Source organism: Lycorma delicatula, chromosome 10 (assembly GCF_047948215.1).
Source record: "Lycorma delicatula isolate Av1 chromosome 10, ASM4794821v1, whole genome shotgun sequence".
In the NCBI taxonomy this organism is placed as follows: Eukaryota; Metazoa; Arthropoda; class Insecta; order Hemiptera; family Fulgoridae; genus Lycorma; species Lycorma delicatula.
Window position 1 is genome coordinate 29,613,296 of NC_134464.1, and position 13,268 is coordinate 29,626,563.

Here is a 13,268-nt window from a genome sequence, read left to right on the forward strand (position 1 = left end):
TGAATGTAAGCGAATATTAGTCTAGTAGAGTCGCAGGTCGACCGTTAAGGAGATGTGTGGTTAATTGAAGCCCAACCACCAAAGAATACAGATATCTAATATGTATTCAAACCTGTATAAAAGTGACTGCCTTTACTAGGACTTGAACGCTGGAACTCTCGATTTCCAAATCAGCTGATTTGGAAAGACGTTCACTAGATAACACGGTGGGTTGAAGCACACCATCTTCAAACACGTCCACTTATTAGAGGGCATTATGAAATATTCTTAAGTAATGGTATTAATAGTTCTAACAAAAGAATAACAAACATTTTCACTGTAGAGATATTTTTCTTCAAACAAACACGCTAATAAATATTAAACTGTATCCGAAATCACTGGGGCCGGACAGTAATAACTTCAAAAAACGCAGTTTTATAATACAGAGGCATTTATATTATATTGCCGGCCTCTGTGGCGTGAGTGGTAGCGTCTCGGCCTTTCATCAGGAAGTCCCGTGTTCGAATCCCGGTCAGGCATCGCATTTTCACAAACACTACATTCATTCATCTCTTCCTCTGAAGCAACATAACGGCGGTCCCGGAGGTTAAAAAAATGCAGAGGCATCTAACGGTGATGTGCAGTATTATTATATAGCATTCGTTCATTTGCAGAAGTTGTTTATTGTAATTTACACGAAAAAAACAAACAAATTCCTTGTGCATTTCTGCAGAACTGTGCTTTAAGTTATTAAATATACCAATCATTGATAGCATGCTGTAAGTAGAATTTTCATAAATCTATTTTGTTATTATCCAAACGATAAAACTAGGTTAGTAGCTTTAGACTAGTAAGTTACTGAATTCTGTTCACTTTCTTTTTTAGAAACGAAAATTTTCCCAAAACTGTTGTGAGAAAACTTCTACCACTGTGTAGGTTATGTGTATCATTTCGTTTATGTAATATGGTTAATTCATTGAATGTGTTTTTTAATTTATCATAAGAAATTTGACAGTAATTATTCTTGAGATGGAAACAATTTTCTGCATGATGATATGTAGTTTTCGGAATTGTTTTTGCGTAGATTACAAACCTGTAAACAAAATTTTTCCTCATACTGCATTTAATAGATATGTTATAAATATTTGTAAAATTAATTAATTACCTTATCAGGTTCTTGTTGGATAAGCACAGTAATGTTTTAATGCACCAAAACGTCTTAGGTAATGCTCTCCTTTTGTTGACAACGTCTGGTATGTACTGAATTGAAGTCGTAGCCAAAAACCGTAAAAATCTGTCATATTGGTACTTAATTTACAGTTACAACGATTTTCTGCCAGTTTCAAGCAAGATATCATTGCTTAGTGAGACTACAGTTATTGTGCATACCTAAAGTATTTATACCCAACTTTACATGAACTAACATTTTTTCTAATTGTCTATGTAACATGGTGGTTTACTGATACACATATAATTTTCTTATACATTTTAGTCACTGTCCTATTATTCAATTCTAACTTAATACAGAATTAAACATTTAATCTTGATCAATTCCCATATATGTAGACCTTAGAAAATATCTTCCTTAATATTTTAAATGCATTTAGAAATTTCTGCCTTATAGTCAAAAATCATAGGCTGAACTTTTACAAAACATTTTTTATCAAATGTTATATGATTAAAAATGTTATTTTTTATACCCAAATTATATGAAGAGATTATAAAAATATGGTAATTATGGACTTGCCTTTGATTTTGATGAAATTTGTAATATGCCTTATTTAGAACCTAAGTTATTCATTACAGTTGATATTATTAGTTGGAAACTCCTTTCATCCGAGTTATGTCCCTCATAAGTTACGCACTACTGGTACTCTCGCCAAAAATTTTGTAATTCATCACTATACAAGTGTACAAGTGTTACATATATTATTTTATGAGTAAATAATTTGGTTTCAGTGAAATTAAGAATGAGATCAGATTTACTTAAGACTAAATTAAGTTAGGTTAAGCTTAAGGTTGGGTATTAGTAAATTTGTCATATACATTGTTTATGGAGAAAGTAGCTTTAAGTGAAATTTAATTGAGTAGTTAGGTTAAGGTAAAGTGTGGTAATGATTCCATGTTCTGAAGCTTCATATGATATTAACATTCTAATGCTAACCTTGTCTAATTAACTTTAAATATTATATTGTTTGATGGTTAGGTTGAGCCCATAATTATATACAATATTCAATTATTTAGTCCAAAAATAATGTTATTACACTTTTATAGTGCTGAATTACAAACTTTTTGTCATTGTACTGTGCAACTCATAAGGAGCGTAACTAAGTGGAAAGCTGTTTCCAATGAATAATTTAAATTGGGAAGAATAAGTTAGGTCCTAAATAAGGTATATTCCTAATTTTACCAAAATCATAGGCGAGTCCATATTCATATATAATTACCAAAAATTTTATTTTCTAATTTAATTTGGGACCCATGATTAATTTTTTTCCCTAGAGTTAAGTTTTTGTTTTTGCCCTAGACTTGTAGCAAGATATTGCCCCTACCTTGGCTCCCCCTTACCCAAATGCACCCATAGTATTTTGATGCCGTAATTTTGCGTCTAGGCAAAGAACTCCCAACTTCCAAATAACCACTCGTGTACCAACTGTACCTCTTATGATCTATTTTCCCTTTAAAAAATTTCACATCTCATTTGTTTCATTTATATTGTACTATAATTTATTAGTACAGAAGAGAACTTGTTAACCATTCTGAAACAGCTGAAGTACTTTTAAACTAATTTAGAGTAAATTATGAAAAGCTGGTAAGGTTCACATTTACACACTTGCCCTAATTTAAACACTACCTTGTGGTAATTCTCAGCAATTACTGATCACTTCAACTTCTTTTTTGTACTTTAATTTATCATAATAGATATGCTTAGGATCTTGAAAATCCAAACTTAAATTGTCGGAAAGCAGGTTTGGACAGCGGGTGACCTGTGCAAGGTCAAAGGCTGTGCCACATTGTCAGTACTCTAGTCAATTAAGAATCAGTTTATTAGTGAGTTATGGCTACTTGTTGAGTTACCAATCCATTCTGTGGATAGAGGTTAGGGTTAAAGTTAGAGTGGATAGAGGAATAAGCCTTTAATGGTCATCAAAGTTATACTCTGAGTCAGCCGGTGAAGATAACTGATGGCACTCTTCCTAAGGTGATTATCCTTCATACACACGACTACAAGGAACGGACATGTGTTGTAGTCTATCTCTGTAGTGACTACATTTCAATTTAAGCATAATAAAGCTAAAGAGATTGTGTTAAGCTATTACCATAACTTGGTAACGCATAGTTAACCCCCACAAAACAAATTATTATATGAATAGGTCTCAATAACTCACAAAATTGATCATTAGTTGACTATAAAAATATCGATAAAAATGCTATAAATAAATATATGCTTTAATGTCTATAAAAATGTGATATTAATCATATCACATTAATATCTATTAAAAAAGTCATTTTCGTCTTCAGAGTACTCTAAAAAAGTTTTGTATTACCATAAGTCTAAAATTTGTATGTTTCTTTTAAGTAAATTCCAACATTACTATCATAATCCTAGAAGCTCAGCTTAATACTTAATTTAATTGCTTAATATATACCACATCATGTGATATGAAATTGTATTTGTGGACTAAAATTCAAAATTTGAAATAATTTGTTATTATATTTGCTGCCATTTAGATTGAACAGATTTTCCAAAATAAAAATCTAAAAGAGATTCACTCGTCTAATATCAGATCTCAAAAAGAAGTATACATTAGTATTGTTTAGATTCTTAGAAATACTCGATACATTGATAATAATAAAAATAACATTAGTATTAGTAATTGTTTAATTCATGTCAAACCATCAGGATACCAATTGGCGAAGTCTATCCTCTAAATTGATTCCATAATTAATCATACTTTACCTGGGACCTTTGTCATATCCTGATCACCCATTTTATAGTTAAGGTTTTTATGATTATAAGAAGCTTTTATCTGACAAGACGTTTTAATTATACATGTAGATGTAATATTGTTTTGGTGTAATTTTGAATTTGCCAAGTTTTTTAACAAAAACTTATCATTCACACTTATAAGATGTTATGAATTCTCTATATCAATTTATCTTGTTAATTATTGAATGTCCCTCATATTATCACACTTATTTTAACACACTGTCCCACAAAGCCAAACATAAATGAACTGACAGCAGTGCAGGGATTACATGTCCAACAGACCAAAAGGTACTGCGCATGCAAAACTAACCAGCGTCACCAATCATTATTTATAACTTATAAGTCCTTACTTTTGAACCACGCTTTGTATTACACTAAATGTAAATAGTGTTTATCTACAAAATATATTACACTTAAAAACCAGTACAAATCGGATTAAAAATAGGAAGAAACAATATAAAAAGGAAAACAATCAGAAAATTGAAAATTGCAACTGATGAAATACATGAATACATAACCTTTAAATCAAATTTTTAAAAATGACATAACCATTAAAATAATTTACCAGAAACCTCATCAAAAACGAAATTGCATCTGACCATGCCTACAGATAGAATGTATTGATTAAAGTAAGCCTCTATTAAGGTCTTCTATTTTAAATAGGAGGTCATAATTCAGTTCTTTTTGGTGGTTCATTAGGTCACATTTATTCTTAAATATATGTATGAGTCATGTTCAAAGAGACCATTTTTATTCTTGGATAGTATTTTGAATGTTTGAAAAAAGAGGAATGATTTCATCTAGTTATATTGTTACATCTGATGTACCTCATACTCTTTCTGTTGTATATAAATGTTAAGCTGAACAAACATATCAAATTTCTATTAAATGCAGATGACCTGAAAATATTTTGAAATGTACTATTATACAAACTTAGTTATTTAAGTTACTACACTGATGTGAGGGTAAGTTAAACATGAGGTTAAATTAATGTTGGAAATCCAAAGTAATGAGATTTTATAAAATTTACTTTATTTTGTAATAAGATACCTCAATAAGATTGAGGTATTCCTTTGGAATCTGTCAAAATAATGTGCAACTTTGGTAACATGCTGGATGCCAACTCTCATTCATTCCACACTTTGAATATGTCAGGAACAAAGCCTTGAAGATGCTTGGATTTATTAATAGAAACAACAGACACTTGGAAAATCTAATTGCTTCTGAAATATTGTACTGCAGCCTAGTTTGTTTCCAAATGAAGGATTGTATTTTCACTTGGTCTCCAGTTTTTAAGAATAATCAACTATAAGTTGTGTAATAATATGATCAAATCTATGTAACAAGTTGTCTGTCTATATTTCAAACCATTCATGCAGTAATTACATTTTGCCATTATTTAAAATAGTTATTAATATCTCTCATACAATTCACTATTAATGTCAATTGAACTGTGTTTAATTTGAATTAGTAGTGATATTTTACAGCAGGTGATTTTTTTTTCAGATACCTTCTTTTGAACTATTGAAAATGATCCTATAACCCATGAAAATGGAAGGGAATATTAAAGAAGAAATTTGTTATTATAGTGAAGAGGTAAGTATATTTATTAAATTGCAAATTATATTTTATTTTCTTAGAATAATGCTGAGTTTTCCAATGCTTAAAAATTTTACTGGGTCATAATTGATTTGGACTTAAGTGAGCATTTTTCTTGTGTAGTGCATTTATTACTAAGAGCTTTTATTGTTTTTCTGGAAAGTTGTATCGACAAAAGTGTGCATCAATGGTTCTGTTGCAGGGTACTAGGACAGGTTAGCGTGGGGACTGTCGAATAACTGCTGCCTTAGTGAAGTACCGTGGTTAGGTTGAATTATTCATGTATTTGATCAAGTGCTGGTTCAATTATTTAAATAAAAAGCCTTGAATTAATTATGAATAGAAATTGTATTTGTTATAGTTTTTTTTTATGTAATTCACAATATGATAATAATGAATGATGAGTTATAACAAGACCATGTGAGTCTTCAAGCGATATAACGAGATGAGACTGCCTGATGCTAATGCGAAGCTGGCTTATATAGTATAGATGGAGCCGTGTGAACCATCAGGAGCTGTGTGTATTGTACAGAGCCAAGTGAAATGTCAGGAGCTGTGTCTCAACAGAGGCTATGCAAGCTAGTAGCTCTGTTACCAGCAACAGTACAATTTTTAATTTGATCCTTTCCACCGTAGTCATGAAATATTTAATTGGCCACATCAGATCAGTCAAACAGCATTTTTTACTTATACTTTTGGGCCAAGAACTAATCTTTGAAATAGGATTTTGTGTGTTGTTATTAACCCTACTATCCTATTTATAAACTTCAGAAAGCCCAACAATCTGAAAGAGAATTGCTGTACACTGTAATTTTTATAGCAATTGATGCCGTGGTGATACTTCACTTGTAATCATTGTTATTAGTATATAGACACAAGGGTGAGTAAAATATAAACCAGAATATTTGTTATCATTGACTCACAGCTAATGAGAAGGGCATGGCTTCTCAGTGTTGTACATAGGGATGTATGGAGGGGATTCCAGTCTTAGAAAGCTAACTCACTACTTTTTCCTAGTCAGTATCACAATGTCAGCAGGAGGTATCATCGCACATTGTGCAACGTATTATTATTAAATTTCTCATGGCAGAGGGTGTGAAATCATCCAAAATTTTAAGAAGACTTCAGGCCTAGTTCGAGGACAACACACTTAAAAAGACTTAAGTGTATGATTAGTGTAAACAGTTTGAAGGACAAGAACTAGTTGAAAATGAAGGTCACCAACTTCACCCAAGGACAAATGTTACTGCAGAAAACATTCTCATGGTTCATCACCGTATAGAGGACAGTCATTGATTAACAATTACAGAAATTGTTTCTGTAATTGGAATAAGCTACAGCAGTGCTCAGGTAATCATTACTGGCGATCTTGGATTTAAAAAAAGTGACAGCACGATGGATCCCTTGTCTTCTCAGCAAAGATCAGAAGCTCTGTTAGCTAGTGTGCAGTGGTTGTTGAGTCATTACCAAGCTAAAGGATAATTTTATTTCGCATGAATCATGACCTGCAATGAAACTTGGGTGCACCATTATGCCCAAGAATCAAAACAGGCAAATATGGAGTGGCAAAGAAAGGGAGAAACTGCACCCATTAAAGCCAAAACTTGACTGCTAGCTGGAAAAGTTCTGGTCACAGTATTTTTTGATTTCAAAGAAGTTTTGAATGTTGATTTTCTCCATGAATGTCATATAGTGAATTCTGCGTACTACTGCCAAAATTTAGATGAAGCAAAACTCACATATTGTGAAAAAAGACGTCAATTTGCAATCTGAGACATCATTCTGCTACACGACAACACTGTGAAACTACGTAAGTTACAGCACGCCATTCAAAATTGGCAATGTGGGTGGCTGGATGACAGCATTGTCCTGCTGCGCAATAATCCATGTCCACATGTTGCAGGTCTGACATGTGATTTACTGAGAACATTTGGATGGGAAATTTACAATCACCTACCATATAGTCTGGACTTAGCTCCTTCTGATTACCATTTATTTGAGAAATTGAAAGAATTTTTGAGTGGTAAGCAATTCACGGGTGATGATGAACCTAAAATTGCAGTTAATCAGTGGCTAAATGGACTGGTGACAGAAGAATACAACAAGGATGTATTGAAGCTGGTGTGTCGCTACAATAAATGTCTTAATTCATGTGGCGATTATATAGAGAGGTAGCGTAAGGTATGTAGTTTAAGAGAAATAAAAAATATTAGGAAAATTTTCAGAATAAATGTTTTTACAATGAAACAGTCTCTACTGTAGAGATAACCTATTTTTATTGTCCTTCAATAAATTATAAAACAAAAATTCTGGCTTATATTTAATTTACCCTCATATTATGGCCAAGAAGAAACCATGATATTTATATTGTTAACACTCTTTAATCAGTTATAACATGAAATTATTAATTGCAAGAGCACTTAACTGCCGCATGTGGGTCTTGACAGTCACCGATGTCAAAGTAAGACAGTAAACTACTCTAAACAGATTCAATTTCTCTGTGGATGATTCTTCACTTTCTCTTCTCTCCACTTCATTAAACTTTTTTCCTTCTTCCTTAGACTAGTGGCACAGGAATTGGGTCAGCCGCGCCGCCCAGGTTCCATCTGTGATATCATGCCCAGTCAAACTGGGCATGTTTTTTTTAAATTTAATCTAATTTAACCTTCACCCAAGCATTACACCAGCAATAATAGAGGCAAAATCTGCACCATTAAAAAAAGACTTGTATTACGTTCCATTCTTCTACCTTACCTCATATTACTATTACCTGTCATCCTTCTGTATCATCTACTAGGATGGTACTCTCTCCCCAACTACCTATCATCTGAGACATCATCTTCTTGGAAGGAACAGTAAAAATTGGATTCTTTCTGCTTTACAGTCGCATAAGGTGGGCATGGCATAATTTTCAACAGTATAATAAAGCGAAAGTTGCTGTAATTAAAGAAACTATTGTAATTAAATTGCTGTCTACCTCTAATAATCTGATTAATAATAATTATTAGGTATTAGATTAAAAAAAGTTTTCTTTAAATATTAATTGTCGCTGCCCTCTATGGCGCGCAAGTGGTAGAATCTCAGCCTTTCATCTGGACCTCACTGCCTCACTCCACCTTCTCTCATTATTTTATCTCCATGTACCTCACAAAGTTGCCAATGAATTTCAGTTGGTTGGAGGTATTTTGCTGTTAAAAACTCAGTCACTGAACTTACCTCACAACTTGTGGGATTTTCTATTGAATCGCATATTTCAATAAATCACAACGAACAAAGTAGAAAAATTCCTGTCCACATGTTACGACAGCTTGATGCGTACTGAATGTAGAAACTTTTTGATGCCAAGGTGGCAGCTCTATCCCCACCCATCACCATGCTAGTCACAAACAGAAGTTACTTTCTGGATCACCCTCTTAATTTATTCTGGACTAATGTTAATGTAAAAAAAAAAGTCAGTTTAGAAAAAACATCATCAATTCCTATTTCTTTGTTCTGTCTTCTTTTGTTTCTTAACCCGTGAACAGTTACTTATTTGTGTAACAGTAGACTATTTTTGTGACCATTTGATTTTGCAACAGTTTAAAATTGTAATATTATCTTTATTATATTACATATATTTGTTTGGAATGGAATGTAGAAATTACGGCAATACTAAAGAAGCATATTTCTCATAAGAATTTATTTAGAAATTGAACATTTTGGATTTTATATACATATATGTAATTTTTACTTTTCAGCTATGCGAGTCCTGGTTACTTTCAGGAAGAGCACACTCCAAATGTGATCTAAGTCAAAGAACAGCTTTTAACAATGGCATAAAACAAAAACTACTCAGTGTATTATTTTGTGTTCACACAATAATTAGCTATGGACATTTTACCTGCATTTTATTATTTTTTAACATTGTTTTGTGCTCTTACTCTGTGTACTACTGGTTTTGATAATATGAGTGCAATGCAAAAACGATCAGTAATCTTGACTGTGTTTATTTTTTCCTGGTAGTAAAGGAGAATTCAGGGATAAGATTTTGATGGAAGGTTTTAATTAATTTATTAAAAAATATAACAAACCAAAGCAAAAGAATGCCATTCAAAATAACACAAAATTCAGGAAAAAGTTCAAAAAAATAATAAAACAAAAAATGATCTTAATTTCTACAAAAACTTGTAAGGGTCCAGAATAATTAACACAAACAAAAATTCTATGTAAAATATTACAATAATTTGCATAAAAATTATTTGAAAAGTTAATGATTAGGTTAAAGGTACATAAGATCTAAGCTAGTAAAGTTATTGAATTTGTTTAGTTGCCCTCAATAGTTCAGTATTAAGAAAAAACGAAAAGTAGCTGTAATTTTCTTTCTTTTGCAAAATTCAGAAAAATTTCAAAAAATCATTAACAAAAATTCATTATCAAAAATTTTTATAGAACAGAAAGACTGATAAAATACATAAAATCCTGATTTCAGTATCTAGAAATTTACTGATCCATTATTCACTTTTTGATAAAATAAAAATTAATGGAAGCAGTAACTCAAAACTGTGCACAATTAATAGATTAATCTAAACTGGTAAATCTTCGTAATACTTTTTCGATTATGGTGATAACTGTAGTAAACTTAACCATTTCAAAACTTAGGTTTTGAAATGGGTAATAATTCATCATGAAGTCTTAAGTTCACCGTTTGATATCAGCAATCTTGTTAATTTTTTTTTCTACAAATTATATAACTTGATATGCCTTCCCTGTATTTACTAACTGAGAATGAGCTGTTGTTATTTTGATTTCCCAAATAGGCTTTATTGGAAGCCTGTTAGATTGGTACTAAAATCAAGAGAATCGTATACATATTAATCATCAAAATATTGATTTTTCTGAATGACTGTTGTTTTTTTCCAGCAGCACCATCTAAGAAACAAAGCGACTCGCAGTTTTAGGATACAACATATATTTCATTACAATTATGTTACGGTCAGAATTAATTTCTGCTAATTTAATGTTATACACAGTAGGTAAGAAAAGTTCCCAAACTAAATCTCTGTAATCTATATAAGAATCGCCATTTCTTGGATAACCAAGGAACTATGTAGTACAATGTCTGATGAGTGCGTGTACAAAATTTCATCATGTTTCATTACTCCAGTCTCAAGTTATACTTGGCTACATACCTTGGGTTCATGTGATCTTGTGCGAGCTCATGACATGATACATAGAAGCGCGGTACCATTTGTGTTTGACTTCAAAAATGTTTTGTTGAAACTTATTCTATGATACAGCATGCGTTTGGTGATGAAGCCGCTTCTCGTACTACAATATACAGCGGAAGCGGTTTAAGGACGGTAGAGATTTATTAGATGTTGACGAACGAAGCAGTAGTTGCTGTTCATGAATGAAGCAGTCAACAGTTGATCACGATGAAAACATTGCGAAAGTGCACGCGATCCTGCTCGAACAACCTCATCTTACCCTTTAGGCCATAGCAGAAGAGCTAAACATCGGTAAAGAAACAATATTACATTGAAACGATATTACATCAGTACCTACAATTCTAAAAGAAAAAATGAACCACCAAAAGGTGTGCTCTCATTTTGTGCTACACTTCTTGACCGATGAACAAAAACAGGTGCATCTTTCTTGCATTCAAGACTTTATTGAAACTGCTGATAGCGACCCAAATTTTTTGCAAACACTTTTAATGGGATAAAAGGTGGTGCTTTGTGTGTGATCTGCAAACAATGCATTAATCCGATGCTTGGTTGAGGCCTGTAGCACAAAGACGGGCAAAAGTCAGGCAGCAAGAATCAAGAGTGTAAATGATGTTGATTCCATTCTTCGACTCAAAGAGCTGATTCATCTTGAATTTGTCCCAACTAGGCAAACCATGAATTCTAAATTCTATTTGGAAGTAATGAAACGTTTGATGCATCGATTCCAGCCTGAGTACCTGGATCCGGGCAGTTGGTCTCTGTTGCACGACAATGACCCAGCACACATGGCAACAGTTTTTAACATGTTATTATGCCGCAAATCAAATCACCATCTTATCCTTTCCGGCTTGGCTCCAGCAGACTATTTTCTGTTCCTAAAACTCAAGTTGAAGATGAAAGGCTTCTTTTTTGATGGCATTTCAGCCATCCAAATAGCATGCACCAAGCAGTTGGTGTAATCCCACAAAGTGATGTCTCCAGAGGGTTTGACTGGCTAAACCGGCGCAGCAACAAGTGTACAACCAGATAAGCGTTCTATGTAGAGAGCTGATGTGAGTAAATTGGTTAATCTTTAAATTTGTATTTTTATTTAATTTAGTTTAGGAACTTTTCAGATATACTGTGTAACATGTGAATTTCATTTAGTATGAAAATATATTTTTAAATACCATTTATTTTGAGTGTTCGCCAAATACTGTGGTTGACATCTCGGTAATCTAATAAAATATGTTCATCTAAACTAAATTTACTAGTTTTATTTAATGTGATTACTCAGCACAGTTAATGATATTCAGGTTTCAGAAACAAGACCGACTGGGTTGGTCTAATGGTGAACGCATCTTTGTAAATCAGCTGATTTCAAAGTCAAGAATTCAAGAAATCCTGGTAAAGGCAGACTTTTATATGGATTTAAAAACTAGATTATGGACACCAGTGTTCTTTGGTGGTTGGGTTTCAATTAACCAAACATCTCAGTAATGGTTGACCTTTTCTTTTCTTTTTCCTGTTTAGCCTCCGGTAACTACCGTTTAGATAATTCTTCAGAGGATGAATGAGGATGATATGTATGAGTGTAAATGAAGTGTAGTCTTGTACATTCTCAGTTCGACCATTCCTGAGATGTGTGGTTAATTGAAACCCAACCACCAAAGAACACCGGTATCCACGATCTAGTATTCAAATCCGTGTAAAAATAACTGGCTTTACTAGGCTTGAACGCTGTAACTCTCGACTTCCAAATCAGCTGATTTGGGAAGACGCATTAACCACTAGACCAACCCGGTGGGTTAGAAATGATTGACCTGTGACTGTACAAACTACACTCATACATATCCTCTGAAGTAGTACACAACAGTGATTCCTGGAGGCTAGACAGGAAAAAAATAGGTTTCAGAAACGTAGAATTATATTCCATGTTTTTGTATTTATCTACTTATTAAAATTAATGCCCATTCTATTTACATTAAAAATATTCTACATTTGGGTTTACTTAAGTAGTACACTTATTAAAGAGAATAGTTTATATCATAAAAAGTTTTTTTTTCTTTAATGAATAAGATATACATTGTTACAGTTAAAATTTACTTTGTAGATACATTGTTCATATAAAATGTTTTATGTTGCAGGAAGTAGATGATAACATGTGTTCAGATGAGCTTGTTAAGGAAGATCCACTTTGTGTAGAAACCAATGATATTAATTCATACCCTGACAGTTGCAATTTATCAATTGGATTTGAACAAGTGTTTGTTAAACATGAAGAAGTGGTAAGATTCTGCCTTCTTTTAATTTGCAGTATGTTTTTTTTATAAAATAAAGAGCTTTGGTTAGAAGATAAGCAAATACTATTACTTAATGTATGTTATGCTTGTTCAGTTATCCTTTGTTTTATTCTATTTAGTTTTCTCATTATGAATAGATCTTTTATACAAATTGCTAAGAATACCACCAGATTTAATAGGAAATTCTTCTTTTCTTCACAATGGAAGAAA

General features: G+C 32.4%; 1 protein-coding gene across 4 annotated transcripts in view; it reads left to right on the top strand.

Annotated features, from left to right (window-relative positions):
- The first annotated feature begins 4 nt into the window (after positions 1-4).
- The window catches only part of LOC142331139 (zinc finger MYM-type protein 1-like), a 35,902-nt gene continuing 22,638 nt past the window's right edge, over positions 5-13,268 (top strand). For 2 of the 4 annotated variants that reach the window (XM_075376836.1, XM_075376839.1), the window contains exons 1-3: positions 236-758; positions 5,477-5,566; positions 12,903-13,043. In XM_075376836.1, coding sequence (XP_075232951.1) covers positions 5,516-5,566; positions 12,903-13,043 — 192 coding nt within the window. In that variant the 5' untranslated portion in view covers positions 236-758; positions 5,477-5,515. Of the gene's footprint in view, positions 207-235; positions 759-892; positions 912-5,476; positions 5,567-12,902; positions 13,044-13,268 lie in introns of those variants that run through there. The other 2 variants (XM_075376838.1, XM_075376837.1) reach the window with 2 other exon arrangements.